Source organism: Gigantopelta aegis, chromosome 4, assembly GCF_016097555.1.
Source record: "Gigantopelta aegis isolate Gae_Host chromosome 4, Gae_host_genome, whole genome shotgun sequence".
Lineage (NCBI taxonomy): Eukaryota > Metazoa > Mollusca > Gastropoda > Neomphalida > Peltospiridae > Gigantopelta > Gigantopelta aegis.
In genome coordinates, this window is record NC_054702.1 from 106,106,652 (window position 1) to 106,124,943 (window position 18,292).

The following is an 18,292-nucleotide window of genomic DNA, read 5'->3' on the forward strand; positions in this document are numbered from 1 at the left end:
TACTCTTGTGAACTGATTAGACAAGGAAGCACACTGGTAATTATTTCTATTCACGATGAAGTACACCCACAATTAGTAAAAGTCAGCAGCTGAGTACGAGAGTAACCACATGTGTACTGGATGACCAGTTGAACACAGAATGGCGATACGCCCACCAGCTCGTCAAATCGAACTCATCTGGTCACATATATTGGTGACGACAATCGAAATAACAAAAATAAACAGACAAACAGCATACAGACAAACAAGTCCAAGCCTCAAACAAATCGTCTTTACTAACAGGCGCCATTGCTCCACGACTAGTATATACAAAACCTTGATATATAATGTTTGTTTTCCTCTCTATGGGAACATGCATGTATGTAGCAGTATCAGATTTTTCACATTTCTCAAACACAGAAAGGAAAACAGCTACGGGTGGGTCCAGACAATTTATTCGATGTCACACAAAATGAAGACAAGGAAAAACACCCTACAAGCACAATAAAACAACAATAAATATCACATCATAGAATACATATAGAATTCATGTATGTGACCAAGTAAAATAATTTACGTATACATATAACATTTATATCACAATTTAAGTAAATGTATATCTTTTAATCATATTCATCTCATCATAAAAATAATGTAAATTGAATCATCCTGCTTTAAATCCTAAGTATTTAATGTCAAACTATAAAACATTTGATAACATAAAGCAAATAAATATAATAAGTACACTTGATGAACATGACAAATACAACTGGTCATATACCACAATTATACATGAAAAACTGATATTTGATAAACATAATACATAAAAACTCATACCAGGTAGATGACGCCTGGGTGTAAGATAAACTGGATTCTCCAGCACACAGAAAGAGAACAGGACAATCTACAATTCAAATACAAGACATATAAAAGAAACTATTGACAATCACATATCGTTAAACACGATGAACTAAAATACATACACATACAAATACACATACACAATTAACATGACATTCAGATTGTAGTTTTTCTTTAAGCCAGCTATCTTGAACAAATATTAATTCAATGTAATTTAATCTATATACCCAATATAAATACTCATTACTTTATACATTCATAAAGTAATTAAACAATAACTAGCCACAGTACTTTCTAAGGGTGTTAACTAACAATGCATGTATACAAAACATACATATATTAAATAAAACAAAATACAGACTAACCTTTCAGATAATATCCACTTTTAAATAATACTTTCAGTTCCACCTTTAAAAATGAAATCTGGCCTGACAATATAATCTTAGCAGGAGAAATAAACCTGAACACTAGAGACAAGTTGTTTTATTCCCTGATGGGCTTGGGAGAGGAGTTTGAGAACAATAGTTAACATGCAGGGCAAGTAACGTGCGTTAGTACAGTGTAAGCTGAAAGAAACGATTACCACAATTACAAGTTACCAGCCTATTGTTTGACATAACCTGGCTAAGGATAAAATAAAACATTAGTTACACAATAAGCTGACAGCAGGCAAGCTGTAAATAAAAACATACATTAATTACAAAAGCTGATAGCAGGCAATATCTGCAAATAAAACATTAAATACAAATCCTAACTAAAACAAATACCACATACTTCCACATGTATATCAAATATCCATAGCTGTTTTTCAATAGGAGCAGCCTATGTGATGACAGCGAGTTCTAGTCTCTCTTAATTCTCGCTCCATCTCTCTCTCTCGCTCTCTCTCTCTCTCTCTCTCTCTCTCTCTCTCTCTCTCTCTCTCTCTCTCTCTCTCTCTCTCTCTCTCTCTCTCTCTCTGTGTGTGTGTGTCTGTGTGTCTCCCATCTCTTTATCTCTCTCACTCGTCATCTCTTTCTTCTCTCTCTCTCTCTTCATATCTTTCTTCTCTCTCTCCATCTTTTTATCCCTGTCACTCGCTGTCTCTTCATCTCATTCTTCTCTCTCTCTCCATCTCTCTGGCTCTCTCTTCATCTCATTCTTCTCTCTCTCTCTCCATCTCTTTATTGCTCTCTCTTCATCTCTCTCTCTCTCTCTCTCTCTCTCTCTCTCTCTCTCTCTCTCTCTCTCTCTCTCTCTCTGTGTGTGTGTCTCCTATCTCTTTATCTTTCTCACTCGTCATCTTTCTTCTCTCTCTCTGTTCATATCTTTCTTCTCTCTCTCCATCTTTTTATCCCTGTCACTCGCTGTCTCTTTATCTCTTTCTTCTCTCTCTCTCTCTCTCTCTCTCTCCATCTATCTGGCTCTCTTCATCTTTCTTCTCTCTCTCATCTCTTTATCGCTCTCTCTCTCTCTCTCTCTCTCTCTCTCTCTCTCTCTCTCTCTCTCTCTCTCTCTCTCTCTCTCTCTCTCTCTCTCTCTCTCTCTCTCTCTGCACCTACCTACCTACCTACCTGTGTCGTCTATATATCTATTTATCTGTCTATTTATGTATCTGTCTCTGTGTGTCAAAATTTAACCATATTTTAGACATCAAACAGCAGTACTTTTAAATGTGCCAAGGTGTGGTTAAACACTTATTTCGTGTTCTACTAGCAGACGTCCACTAGATACAGATGTAAATTAAATGTTTATGTATTCTGAAGGAATATGTCTCAAGTGTCCTTTATAGATACTGGTAGTATGTATACAAGGTGGCTCTCGTGGCATGCTCGACTGTAGGCAGATCACTGGCTTATGGGTGATATATTGTAATGCCGTAACATATGGTGGGGGGGGGGGGGGGGGGGGTACGTCGATGTCAGACAAGGTGATGTCTTACCACTAGCACGCCACGGGTGTAGAGATATATTGGCGTCTACGTGTTCGCCTGCAAACCTCGATTCTAACATCACAGAGTATATTGTTTAAAATATCTGTTAAAGGTACATAGTCTCCTGGAAACAACGTAACGTAATTCTGATTACAGGTTACAGCTACTTGCTTGGATATAATGTCTATACATTAAGTATGTTTCGGCTTGTTCCAATGGCTATAGAAGCTCCGGATCGTGTTTTGTTGGACCCTTTGGTGAGTTCCTAACGTTCGCTGGTGCTAGGTTTTTGTAAATAGTTTTTTTTTTTAAATATATCATATTGAATAGAGTGTATGCGAATTTCGAATCACTAGCGTAGCCAGACGAGGTGGGGGTAAGCATGGGAGCCATCCCCTAATTACACCCCCTCTCCCGAAGATTGTTTTATATTTGCATGTCGCACCATAACACGACTCTGAGACAGTGTGGCTGCCTCTGCTCCCAATATAAAATGATTTTAAATCCTATCTGTGTCAATGTTAAGAACTTTCACAAAATATTCGACTGGTCCCCAATGTGGTCATTTGGTTTAACGCTAAGCGCATAAACCAGTCTAGAGTACATTCCTCTGCTCGGTGTGGCTGAACTCGGCCCAAATATTATTTTTAAATGAGGTTCGTGGAGGGCCGGACGAATTTTTCGAGATTTCACACTCAACCGGCCTCGATGGTGTCGTGTTTAAGCCATTGAACATAAGACTTCTAAGTACAAGGTTCGCAGCCCGGTGCCGGCTCCCACCCAGAGCGAGTTTAACGACTCATTAAAGACCACTACACCCTCTTTTCTCTCACTAACCACTAACAACTAACGCACTGTCTTGGAAAGACAGCTCAGATAGCTGAGGTGTATGTCCAGGACAGCGTGCTTGAACCGTAATTGGATATAAGCACGAAAATAAGTTGAAATGATGGATTTCACACTGAACATGTGGTAGATGAGGGTTTTTAGGCAAATATACTATACAATATTATAAACGACCAAGTATCTTTAATAGATATATAAATTTACAACATCATAAAACTACGAGTACTCTAAAACTCCACGTGTACTTCTGAACAGATCACTTGAACCTTGGTATTCACTCAACTCACAGCACGAACAGTAATTGTCACATTGGTAAAAGTAACATCATTAGGGATACCGTGGATCGACTGGTTGGGTCTGGCGCGTCTTAATCTGTAATCCGAAATGATTAAGTCGTCTTAACCTCATTGGCGTGATGGTGAATAGCTTTGTTTTGCACATCATTATGTTCAAAAAGTGTCATACCACGCCGGGGCAGCCGCACTTGTTCTGCGTCATTTCATCAACGGTGGGGTCGGTTAATGTTCGGACGAGTGACCGTTTGTCAAGAAAGAAAGAAATGTTTTATTTAACGACGCACTCAACACATATGAGGCACGTGGTTAAGGACCAAACAGACAAACAGAGCAAACTAACTTCCGCTACTCTATACAGTACTCGTTTCAAACACCGACCTTGGTGGTGTCTTGGTTAAACCATCGGACATAAGGCTGGTAGGTAAAGGGTTCGCAACCCGGTACCGGCTCCCACCCAGAGCGAGTTTTCAGACTACTACACCCTCTTCTCTCTCACTAACCACTAACCACTAACCCACTTGAACCTTAATTGGATATAATCACAAAATAAGTTGAAATGAAATGAAAATGAAAGGATTGGACAGACAAAGAGAGGAAACTAACTTGCGCTCCTCTATGTCGTACTCTTTTCGATGGACAGACAAAGAGAGGAAACTAACTTGCGCTCCCCTGTATCGTACTCTTTTTGCTGGGCAGACAAAGAGAGGAAACTAACTTGCGCTCCTCTGTATCGTACTCTTTTCGCTGGGCAGACAAAGAGAGGAAACTAACTTGCGCTCCTCTGTATCGTACTCTTTTCGCTGGGCAGACAAAGAGAGGAAACTAACTTGCGCTCCTCTGTATCGTACTCTTTTCGCTGGACAGACAAAGAGAGGAAACTAACTTGCACTCCTGTATATCGTACTCTTTTCGCTGGACAGACAAAGAGAGGAAACTAACTTGCGCTCCTGTATATCGTACTCTTTTCGCTGGACAGACAAAGAGAGGAAACTAACTTGCGCTCCTCTATATCGTACTCTTTTCGATGGACAAAGAGAGGAAACTAACTTGCGCTCCTCTATATCGTACTCTTTTCGCTGGGCAGACAAAGAGAGGAAACTAACTTGCGCTCCTCTATATCGTACTCTTTTCGCTGGACAGACAAAGAGAAGAAACTAACTTGCGCTCCTCTGTATCGTACTCTTTTCGCTGGGCAGACAAAGAGGGGAAACTAACTTGCGCTCCTCTATATCGTACTCTTTTCGATGGACAGACAAAGAGAAGAAACTAACTTGCGCTCCTCTATATCGTACTCTTTTCGATGGACAGACAAAGAGGGGAAACTAACTTGCGCTCCACTATATCGTACTCTTTTCGATGGACAGACAAAGAGAAGAAACTAACTTGCGCTCCTCTATATCGTACTCTTTTCGATGGACAGACAAAGAGAGGAAACTAACTTGCGCTCCCCTGTATCGTACTCTTTTCGATGGACAGACAAAGAGAGGAAACTAACTTGCGCTCCTCTATATCGTACTCTTTTCGATGGACAGACAAAGAGAGGAAACTAACTTGCGCTCCTCTATATCGTACTCTTTTCGCTGGACAGACAAAGAGAGGAAACTAACTTGCGCTCCTCTATATCGTACTCTTTTCGCTGGACAGACAAAGAGAGGAAACTAACTTGCGCTCCTCTATATCGTACTCTTTTCGATGGACAGACAAAGAGAGGAAACTAACTTGCGCTCCCCTGTATCGTACTCTTTTTGCTGGGCAGACAAAGAGAGGAAACTAACTTGCGCTCCCCTGTATCGTACTCTTTTCGCTGGGCAGACAAAGAGAGGAAACTAACTTGCGCTCCTCTGTATCGTACTCTTTTCGCTGGGCAGACAAAGAGAGGAAACTAACTTGCGCTCCTCTGTATCGTACTCTTTTCGCTGGGCAGACAAAGAGAGGAAACTAACTTGCGCTCCTCTGTATCGTACTCTTTTCGCTGGACAGACAAAGAGAGGAAACTAACTTCCACTCCTGTATATCGTACTCTTTTCGCTGGACAGACAAAGAGAGGAAACTAACTTGCGCTCCTGTATATCGTACTCTTTTCGCTGGACAGACAAAGAGAGGAAACTAACTTGCGCTCCTCTATATCGTACTCTTTTCGATGGACAAAGAGAGGAAACTAACTTGCGCTCCTCTGTATCGTACTCTTTTCGCTGGGCAGACAAAGAGAGGAAACTAACTTGCGCTCCTCTGTATCGTACTCTTTTCGCTGGGCAGACAAAGAGAGGAAACTAACTTGCGCTCCTCTGTATCGTACTCTTTTCGCTGGACAGACAAAGAGAGGAAACTAACTTGCACTCCTGTATATCGTACTCTTTTCGCTGGGCAGACAAAGAGAGGAAACTAACTTGCGCTCCTCTATATCGTACTCTTTTCGCTGGGCAGACAAAGAGAGGAAACTAACTTGCGCTCCTCTATATCGTACTCTTTTCGCTGGACAGACAAAGAGAAGAAACTAACTTGCGCTCCTCTGTATCGTACTCTTTTCGCTGGGCAGACAAAGAGGGGAAACTAACTTGCGCTCCTCTATATCGTACTCTTTTCGATGGACAGACAAAGAGAAGAAACTAACTTGCGCTCCTCTATATCGTACTCTTTTCGATGGACAGACAAAGAGGGGAAACTAACTTGCGCTCCACTATATCGTACTCTTTTCGATGGACAGACAAAGAGAAGAAACTAACTTGCGCTCCTCTATATCGTACTCTTTTCGATGGACAGACAAAGAGAGGAAACTAACTTGCGCTCCCCTGTATCGTACTCTTTTCGATGGACAGACAAAGAGAAGAAACTAACTTGCGCTCCCCTGTATCGTACTCTTTTCGATGGACAGACAAAGAGAAGAAACTAACTTGCGCTCCTCTATATCGTACTCTTTTCGATGGACAGACAAAGAGAGGAAACTAACTTGCGCTCCTCTATATCGTACTCTTTTCGCTGGACAGACAAAGAGAGGAAACTAACTTGCGCTCCTCTATATCGTACTCTTTTCGCTGGACAGACAAAGAGAGGAAACTAACTTGCGCTCCTCTATATCGTACTCTTTTCGATGGACAGACAAAGAGAGGAAACTAACTTGCGCTCCCCTGTATCGTACTCTTTTCGATGGACAGACAAAGAGAAGAAACTAACTTGCGCTCCCCTGTATCGTACTCTTTTCGATGGACAGACAAAGAGAAGAAACTAACTTGCGCTCCTCTATATCGTACTCTTTTCGATGGACAAAGAGAGGAAACTAACTTGCGCTCCTCTATATCGTACTCTTTTCGATGGACAGACAAAGAGAGGAAACTAACTTGCGCTCCTCTATATCGTACTCTTTTCGATGGACAAAGAGAGGAAACTAACTTGCGCTCCTCTATATCGTACTCTTTTCAATGGACAAAGAGAGGAAACTAACTTGCGCTCCTCTATATCGTACTCTTTTCGATGGACAAAGAGAGGAAACTAACTTGCGCTCCTCTATATCGTACTCTTTTCGATGGACAAAGAGAGGAAACTAACTTGCGCTCCCCTGTATCGTACTCTTTTCGATGGACAGACAAAGAGAAGAAACTAACTTGCGCTCCTCTATATCGTACTCTTTTCGATGGACAAAGAGAGGAAACTAACTTGCGCTCCTCTATATCGTACTCTTTTCGATGGACAAAGAGAGGAAACTAACTTGCGCTCCTCTATATCGTACTCTTTTCGATGGACAAAGAGAGGAAACTAACTTACGCTCCCCTGTATCGTACTCTTTTCGATGGACAGACAAAGAGAAGAAACTAACTTGCGCTCCTCTATATCGTACTCTTTTCGATGGACAGACAAAGAGAGGAAACTAACTTGCGCTCCCCTGTATCGTACTCTTTTCGATGGACAGACAAAGAGAGGAAACTAACTTGCGCTCCTCTATATCGTACTCTTTTCGATGGACAAAGAGAGGAAACTAACTTGCGCTCCTCTATATCGTACTCTTTTCGATGGACAGACAAAGAGAGGAAACTAACTTGCGCTCCTCTGTATCGTACTCTTTTCGCTGGGCAGACAAAGAGGGGAAACTAACTTGCGCTCCTCTATATCGTACTCTTTTCGATGGACAGACAAAGAGAAGAAACTAACTTGCGCTCCTCTATATCGTACTCTTTTCGATGGACAGACAAAGAGAAGAAACTAACTTGCGCTCCTCTATATCGTACTCTTTTCGATGGACAGACAAAGAGGGGAAACTAACTTGCGCTCCACTATATCGTACTCTTTTCGATGGACAGACAAAGAGAAGAAACTAACTTGCGCTCCTCTATATCGTACTCTTTTCGATGGACAGACAAAGAGAGGAAACTAACTTGCGCTCCCCTGTATCGTACTCTTTTCGATGGACAGACAAAGAGAGGAAACTAACTTGCGCTCCTCTATATCGTACTCTTTTCGATGGACAGACAAAGAGAGGAAACTAACTTGCGCTCCCCTGTATCGTACTCTTTTCGATGGACAGACAAAGAGAAGAAACTAACTTGCGCTCCCCTGTATCGTACTCTTTTCGATGGGCAGACAAAGAGAAGAAACTAACTTGCGCTCCTCTATATCGTACTCTTTTCGATGGACAAAGAGAGGAAACTAACTTGCGCTCCTCTATATCGTACTCTTTTCGATGGACAGACAAAGAGAGGAAACTAACTTGCGCTCCTCTATATCGTACTCTTTTCGATGGACAAAGAGAGGAAACTAACTTGCGTTCCTCTATATCGTACTCTTTTCGATGGACAAAGAGAGGAAACTAACTTGCGCTCCTCTATATCGTACTCTTTTCGATGGACAAAGAGAGGAAACTAACTTGCGCTCCTCTATATCGTACTCTTTTCGATGGACAAAGAGAGGAAACTAACTTGCGCTCCCCTGTATCGTACTCTTTTCGATGGACAGACAAAGAGAAGAAACTAACTTGCGCTCCTCTATATCGTACTCTTTTCGATGGACAAAGAGAGGAAACTAACTTGCGCTCCTCTATATCGTACTCTTTTCGATGGACAAAGAGAGGAAACTAACTTGCGCTCCTCTATATCGTACTCTTTTCGATGGACAAAGAGAGGAAACTAACTTGCGCTCCCCTGTATCGTACTCTTTTCGATGGACAGACAAAGAGAAGAAACTAACTTGCGCTCCTATATATCGTACTCTTTTCGATGGACAGACAGAGAGAAAAAACTAACTTGCGCTCCTCTATATCGTACTTTTTTCGCTGGACAGACAAAGAGAGGAAACTAACTTGCGCTCCCCTGTATCGTACTCTTTTCGATGGACAGACAAAGAGAAGAAACTAACTTGCGCTCCTCTATATCGTACTCTTTTCGATGGACAGACAAAGAGAGGAAACTAACTTGCGCTCCCCTGTATCGTACTCTTTTCGATGGACAGACAAAGAGAGGAAACTAACTTGCGCTCCTCTATATCGTACTCTTTTCGATGGACAAGGAGAGGAAACTAACTTGCGCTGCTCTATATCGTACTCTTTTCGATGGACAAAGAGAGGAAACTAACTTGCGCTCCTCTATATCGTACTCTTTTCGATGGACAAAGAGAGGAAACTAACTTGCGCTCCTCTATATCGTACTCTTTTCGATGGACAAAGAGAGGAAACTAACTTGCGCTCCCCTGTATCGTACTCTTTTCGATGGACAGACAAAGAGAAGAAACTAACTTGCGCTCCTCTATATCGTACTCTTTTCGATGGACAGACAAAGAGAGGAAACTAACTTGCGCTCCACTATATCGTACTCTTTTCGATGGACAGACAAAGAGAGGAAACTAACTTGCGCTCCTCTATATCGTACTCTTTTCGATGGACAAAGAGAGGAAACTAACTTGCGCTCCTCTATATCGTACTCTTTTCGATGGACAAAGAGAGGAAACTAACTTGCGCTCCTCTATATCGTACTCTTTTCGATGGACAAAGAGAGGAAACTAACTTGCGCTCCCCTGTATCGTACTCTTTTCGATGGACAGACAAAGAGAGGAAACTAACTTGCGCTCCCCTGTATCGTACTCTTTTCGATGGACAGACAAAGAGAAGAAACTAACTTGCGCTCCTCTATATCGTACTCTTTTCGATGGACAGACAAAGAGAGGAAACTAACTTGCGCTCCTCTATATCGTACTCTTTTCGATGGACAGACAAAGAGAGGAAACTAACTTGCGCTCCTCTATATCGTACTCTTTTCGATGGACAAAGAGAGGAAACTAACTTGCGCTCCTCTATATCGTACTCTTTTCGATGGACAAAGAGAGGAAACTAACTTGCGCTCCTCTATATCGTACTCTTTTCGATGGACAAAGAGAGGAAACTAACTTGCGCTCCTCTATATCGTACTCTTTTCGATGGGCAGCAACCGGTCTTTTATATGCCACACCCCACAAACAGGATAGTACATAGCATGACCTAATTACACCAATTGTAAGTACTGGGATCGGTCACTGGTCAAGCCAGAGACAGGACCCAGTGTGGGCATGCCTGAACCTTGCGTGGATATAGGCATGTACACCTCACCTGACCAATTGTAGAACACGGACTTGAACGAGAAAGAGTCCAATGGACTCGCTGATGGGGATCGATCCTAGACCAATTGCGCATCAGGCACGTGCTTTACCACTGGGCTACGTCCCGCCCTCGTTTGTGAAAATCCGAAACAATATGAATGGTACACCACGAATTGGTATACCCGAAATCATATGTTATGCATATGTTAAAGAAGGAACGGCTGAGTGCTCGCTTGAAGTGCTTGTGTCGCAGAATAGAACCACCTCGGTGGAACTATTCAACTGATTGGGTTTCTCTCGTTCCAACCAGTTCGCAACAACTGGTGAAAGGCCGTGGTATGTGCTTTCCTGTCTGTGGAAAAGTGCATATAAAAGATCCCTCGCTGCATTAGGAAAAATGTAGCTGGTTTCCTCTGATGACTGTCAGAATCGCCGATGATTAATTAATCAATGTGCTCTAGTGCACGACACGTTAAACGAAACAAACTTTTTAACAGTTGTGTTTACTGAGAGAATAATCGGTGTACATATTGGCCTGGTACTGCCCTATTGCGTCTACCGACATAGTCAAAGGTGTGGGCGTACGTCCACACCACACCCCTATCCCAGTCACACATGTATCCCACCATCATCTATAATTGTCTGTCGCTCTAACTCACAAACAATGATGAAATCATTAAAACTGACAGTAGGTGGGAACCAGTACCTATACCATCGGTGCCGATAAACTTTCTAAACACCAATCTACACACCGCACTATTGCTATAATAATAAATATATACATACTTTTATCAGTACATGTTCTATTTTGAGATAACAGCTATCAATACCATGGAAATGTCCAAGTGCTTTGGCACTTTTAGAACATCAGACAGTACGGTCAACAGCCTGTAGAGATGAGTTTTAAAACTGTAGAAAAGTAATCAATATTTTCATATATGAAGCCAATAAACGTGTTGGTTATACACGAATACATGTACATTGTACTATAAAAAGATGTAACTATAAAGAGAGTCGTGTTAATTAGTGTCCCGAGCGATCAGCTTTAGATACTATATAGATCATCTATTGTTGTATATTACAGCGGGTATATTACACTGTAAACAAACATGCACTTTTCGGCAATGACTAACACAGCTATATACGAATCTAGAGGTGGATACAAAAAAATGTCCTGTGCTCGTGCAGACGTACTACATTTTCACATGAATTATGGTTAAAATCTGGTTACAATTTCTCTTATTGTCATTAAATCTGAACAACAAAACCGTTACTGCAATTTCTCTGCACAAGAGCGAGTCAAATTATGTTTTGACAAAGTCGTGACTATTCAATCATTTAAAGGCTAGCTCAAATCAACCTTGCGATTACACAAATCAGACCATGTCGGTCGGAGTGGGGAAAAAATACTCTCAAGGTCAGAAGTGGGGGAAATCGCAGTCTGATGCAGAACATTCAGTCGGCGACTGATCTATGTAAAGTCGAACTGAGGTAACCTTAATAAATGACCTCGACCTGAATCCTCTAATGAACGGATCAATGTGCTCTTGTTGTGTCGTTAAACAAACTTTTTTCTTCTTTTTTTCCCCCATTAATGAACGGCTTTCCAATTCGGTATGGATTTTAATCAATTCAATGGTTAGTACACGTTTTCACCGCCATAAATGTAACCCCAGGGTAAGTTAAAGGTTATTTAGAACTAGGTTAATGCCCCATTAACAGTTCAGTAATTGCTTTTAACTCTTGAGTCCTTTAATGGGTAGGTATCACATTGGGTATCATTGTTCATTAGGTTAATCTTTCACCTGCACATCCCAGTTCCAATAACGCGAACCCAGGGAAAGAGCAGGGTCATTTAAATCTTGGGTAAATGTTTCTCTCAATTTGTTTTATTATACCGCGGTTGGCAAGATACCCATTACATATTTTAACTCGATCACAATGTATGAATGAATGAATGAATGAATGAATGAACTACGACACGTAACACGGAAAGTATGTGAACCACTGGGTGTCAAAGAAAGGTGTATAAAATAATGAAATGTATTAATTAAAATGTTAAATAAAATAAAATATATCTTTTAATTCTTATTTCAGGGCAAAACATAATACAGAATACGTATTGTGATATAAATGATAACCTTAGGAGAACTTATCTAGTACTAGTTACACAGTGCATCATAACATGCTAGTCATACTGACTTTGTCGTACTAGTTATGTTATTAATGATAAGGACATCAGAGTCACATGCTAATTTCTGAAACAATCCTAGTCGAATCTAGTAAAAATAGTCACCTGTACAAGTTGTACATTTAGGAAATAATCTTAAAATTATTTCATCCAAAACGAAATTCGCAGACTCAACAACTATTACAGACAATTAAGCAGTAAAATAAATATGATATTTGTAAATGATACAGCTTTAAAACTCAATTTTGTTATTGTAATGTAATATTATTTTAATAATTTTTAATGAGTTATGCAATATTACAAGATTGCTTTGTGCATAAAAATACAGATTACATGTTACGTATACATTTATTATTATCGTTCCATCAGTGCACCACGACTGGTACGTCAAAGGCGGTGGTATGTGCTATCCTGTCTGTGGTTAAAGGTTATTTAGAACTTGGTTAATGTCCCAAAAAAGATTTCACTACTTCCTTTTAACTTTTGTGTCCTTTAAAAGGTAGGTATCGTATTGGGTAGCATTGTTCATTAGGTTAATCTTTTAACTGCAAATCCCAGTTAAGCAGTAAAATAAATATTATATTTGTAAATGATACCTTTTTATAAATCAATTTTGTTATTGTAATATAATATTATTTTTATAATTTTTAATGAGTTATGCAATATCACAAGATTGCTTTCTGCATAAAAAAATACAATTACATGTTCCGTATACACGTTATGTATACATTTATTATTCTCGTTCCATCAGTGCACCACGACTGGTACATCAAAGGCGGTGGTATGTGCTATCCTGTCTGTGTGATGGTGCATATAACAGATTCCTTGCTACTAATGGAAAAATGCAGTGTGTTTCCTCTCTAAGACTGTATTTCAAAATGACCAAATGTTTGACACCCAATAGCCGATGATTAATATATCAATGTGCTCTAGTGACAAAACACACGTTAACATTTATTATTTGTCATTATGCGAAATTGTGTATATACTGTAACATCAGCGCTCTATCGATTTCATTCCACTAAATATGCTACAATGTAAACACGATTGTTAGATTTGATGGCAGTGTCAAAAGGAATATTCCTGCACATCGTTATTCAATAGGTGGAAATTGCTACCATAGAAATAAAATAATAACGACGCCCCCTCTTAGTGGAGAAGTTTCGTGACCATAAGTGTATTCGGTTCATCACGACTGATGTCATAAAAACAAGTGTCGCTCGATGGCCGCTTTTCGACAATTATCGCCTTTTGTCACCGCCATGGCAATGATGGCTGTCGACATTTACGATAACGATACATATTGTCCCGCAATCACTTGGTAAATATGTGGCAGTATTGTCATTATATTATTAATCATACTGACATGTTTGCTGGAACGTGTGGCTCAGTGGGTAGATTGCAATCACATGGTAAATATGGTGGCAGTATTGTTCTGATGTTATCAATCATTCTGACATGTTTGCTGAAACGTGGGGCTCGGTTGTGCGTTGTATTGCGGGTTGAGAAGAAATAGCTGTCAGTAGGCTGTTCCGGCATGAACGCAAATGTCTCTTTGAAATGATGACATTTTTCACAAGCTAAACAAGTGGCTCCTTGGAGATACTCACACTTATCCCTTTAGCCATAGCCCACAGGGTAGTAACTAGAGGAGTACAAGATTTTGTATATTTATAGAAATTTAAAGAAAATATTAAATTTAGAAAGACTTATTTAACTAAATTTGTGTTGTATTATTCTTATATAACCAATATAAGATATGTGTCGTTATGACGGTTATTCCTTTAATCATAGCTCATCGGACAGCACTAACAACACCACGTGGTCATTGGAGCTATCCCTCCCAGTCACACCCCTTTTCCTCCACCACCGTTTATACTGGTATTTACCTGTTGTCCAATAGCACTACTCGTAGTGTGGGTAGCTCCCTCCACCAATATCGGTGCCCCTCCCAGTATTAAATCCTGACAACGCCAGTCCAGGAGAGCAATACAAGAGTCAATATGTCAATATCTATATATGTTCATGTATGCAAACTGATATTCTTATTTGTGATTCATCTACAATACCCATATGTATGTCAAAATGCATTTATTGCTGCTTCTACGACTGTTAGTGCTGCTACTACTGTTAGTGCTATTACTACTGTTAGTGCTACTACGACTGTCAGTGCCACTACGACTGTCAGTGCCACTACGACTGTTAGTGCTACTACGACTGTTAGTGCTGCTACTACTGTTAGTGCTATTACTACTGTTAGTGCTACTACGACTGTCAGTGCCACTACGACTGTTAGTGCTACTACGACTGTTAGTGCTGCTACTACTGTTAGTGCTATTACTACTGTTAGTGCTACTACGACTGTCAGTGCCACTACGACTGTCAGTGTCACTACGACTGTCAGTGCCATTACTACTGTCATTGCTACTACTACTGTCAGTGCTACTACGACTGTCAGTGCTACTACTACTGTTAGTGCCACTACTACTGTTAGTGCAATTACTACTGTTGGTGCTACTACGACTGTTAGTGCTACTACGACTGTTAGTGCTACTTCTCCTGTTAGTGCCACTATTACTGTTAGTGCTACTACTACTGTTAGTGCTTCTACTACTGTTTGTGCTCCTACTACTGTTAGTGCCGCTACTACTGTTAGTGCTCATACTACTGTTAGTGCCGCTACTACTGTTAGTGCCACTACTACTGTTAGTGCTATTACTACAGTTAGTGCCGCTACTACTGTTAATGCCGCTACGACTGTTAGTGCCTCTACTACTGTTAGTGCCTCTACGACTGTTAGTGCTACTACTACTGTTAGTGCTACTACTACTGTTAGTGCTTCTACGACTGTTAGTGCTACTACGACTGTTAGTGCCACTACTACTGTTAGTGCCTCTACTACTGTTAGTGATATTACTACTGTTAGTGCTACTACGACTGTCAATGCTTCTACTACTGTTAGTGCTACTACTACTGTTAGTGCTACTACGACAGTTAGTGCTTCTACTGTTAGTGTTACTACTACTGTTAGTGCTCCCACGACTGTTAGTGCTCCTACTACTGTTAGTGCTACTACTACTGTTAGTGCCACTACGACTGTTAGTGCCACTACTACTGTTAGTGCTATTACGACTGTTAGTGCCACTACTACTGTTAGTGCCACTACTACTGTTAGTGCCACTACTACTGTTAGTGCCACTACTACTGTTAATGCCACTACTACTGTTAGTGCAATTACTACTGTTAGTGCTACTACGACTGTTAGTGCTACTACGACTGTTAGTGCCACTTCTCCTGTTAGTGCCACTACTACTGTTAGTGCTACTACTACTGTTAGTGCTGCTACTACTGTTAGTGCTATTACTACTGTCAGTGCTACTACGACTGTCAGTGCCACTACGACTGTCAGTGCCACTACGACTGTTAGTGCTACTACGACTGTTAGTGCTGCTACTACTGTTAGTGCTATTACTACTGTCAGTGCTACTACGACTGTCAGTGCCACTACGACTGTCAGTGCCACTACGACTGTCAGTGCTACTACGACTGTTAGTGCTGCTACTACTGTTAGTGCTATTACTACTGTTAGTGCCACTACGACTGTCAGTGCCACTACGACTGTCAGTGTCACTACGACTGTCAGTGCCATTACTACTGTCATTGCTACTACTACTGTCAGTGCTACTACGACTGTCAGTGCTACTACTACTGTTAGTGCCACTACTACTGTTAGTGCCACTACTACTGTTAGTGCAATTACTACTGTTAGTGCTACTTCTCCTGTTAGTGCCACTACTACTGTTAGTGCTACTACTACTGTTAGTGCTTCTACTACTGTTTGTGCTCCTACTACTGTTAGTGCCGCTACTACTGTTAGTGCTCATACTACTGTTAGTGCCGCTACTACTGTTAGTGCTATTACTACAGTTAGTGCCGCTACTACTGTTAATGCCGCTACGACTGTTAGTGCCTCTACGACTGTTAGTGCTACTACTACTGTTAGTGCTACTACTACTGTTAGTGCTTCTACGACTGTTAGTGCTACTACGACTGTTAGTGCTACTACGACTGTTAGTGCTACTACGACTGTTAGTGCCACAACGACTGTTAGTGCCACTACTACTGTTAGTGCCTCTACTACTGTTAGTGATATTACTACTGTTAGTGCTACTACGACTGTTAATGCTTCTACTACTGTTAGTGCTACTACTACTGTTAGTGCTACTACTACTGTTAGTGCTACTACGACCGTTAATGCTTCTACTGTTAGTGTTACTACTACTGTTAGTGCTCCCACGACTGTTAGTGCTCCTACTACTGTTAGTGCCACTACGACTGTTAGTGCCACTACTACTGTTAGTGCTATTACGACTGTTAGTGCCACTACTACTGTTAGTGCCACTACTACTGTTAATGCCACTACTACTGTTAGTGCAATTACTACTGTTAGTGCTACTACGACTGTTAGTACTACTACGACTGTTAGTGCTACTTCTCCTGTTAGTGCCACTACTACTGTTAGTGCTACTACTACTGTTAGTGCTTCTACTACTGTTTGTGCTCCTACTACTGTTAGTGCCGCTACTACTGTTAGTGCTCATACTACTGTTAGTACCGCTACTACTGTTAGTGCCACTACTACTGTTAGTGCTATTACTACTGTTAGTGCCGCTACTACTGTTAATGCCGCTACGACTGTGAGTGCCTCTACTACTGTTAGTGCCTCTACGACTGTTAGTGCTACTACTACTGTTAGTGCTACTACTACTGTTAGTGCTTCTACGACTGTTAGTGCTACTACTACTGTTAGTGCTACTACGACTGTTAGTGCTACTACGACTGTTAGTGCCACTACTACTGTTAGTGCCTCTACTACTGTTAGTGATATTACTACTGTTAGTGCTACTACGACTGTTAATGCTTCTACTACTGTTAGTGCTACTACTACTGTTAGTGCTACTACGACAGTTAGTGCTTCTACTGTTAGTGTTACTACTACTGTTAGTGCTCCCACGACTGTTAGTGCTCCTACTACTGTTAGTGCTCCTACTACTGTTAGTGCTACTACTACTGTTAGTGCCACTACTACTGTTAGTGCCACTACGACTGTTAGTGCCACTACTACTGTTAGTGCTATTACTACTGTTAGTGCCGCTACTACTGTTAGTGCCACTACTACTGTTAATGCTACTCCTACTGTTAGTGCCACTACTACTGTTAGTACCAGTACTACTGTTAGTGCTATTACTACTGTTAGTGCCACTACGACTGTTAGTGCCACTACGACTGTTAGTGCCTCTACTACTGTTAGTGCTATTACTACTGTTAGTGCCACTACTACTGTTAGTGCCACTACTACTGCATGTGATTCTGCTGCTTCTTCTTCTACTACTACTACTACTACTACTACTACTACTACTACTACTACTACTACTACTACTACTACTACTACTACCTACCACTACTATTACTACTACTACTACTACTACTACTAATACGATTGCTACTACTACTGCAACTACTACTATTACTACTACTGCAACTACTACTACTCCTACTACTTCCTACCTACTACTACTACTACCTACCACTACTACTACTACTATTACTACAACAACAATAACTCCTACTACTACTAGTACTACTACCACT

At 40.9% G+C, this 18,292-nt stretch overlaps 1 protein-coding gene across 1 annotated transcript in view; it reads left to right on the top strand.

The window, feature by feature from the left end:
* LOC121370142 (bypass of stop codon protein 1-like) overlaps positions 1-18,292 on the top strand; it is a gene marked incomplete at its 3' end in the record, with an annotated part of 36,621 nt that extends 18,329 nt beyond the window's left edge. Inside the window, exons 2-3 of the mRNA XM_041495255.1 lie at positions 15,459-15,525; positions 18,233-18,292. Coding sequence (XP_041351189.1) covers positions 15,459-15,525; positions 18,233-18,292 — 127 coding nt within the window. The remainder of the gene's footprint in view (positions 1-15,458; positions 15,526-18,232) is intronic.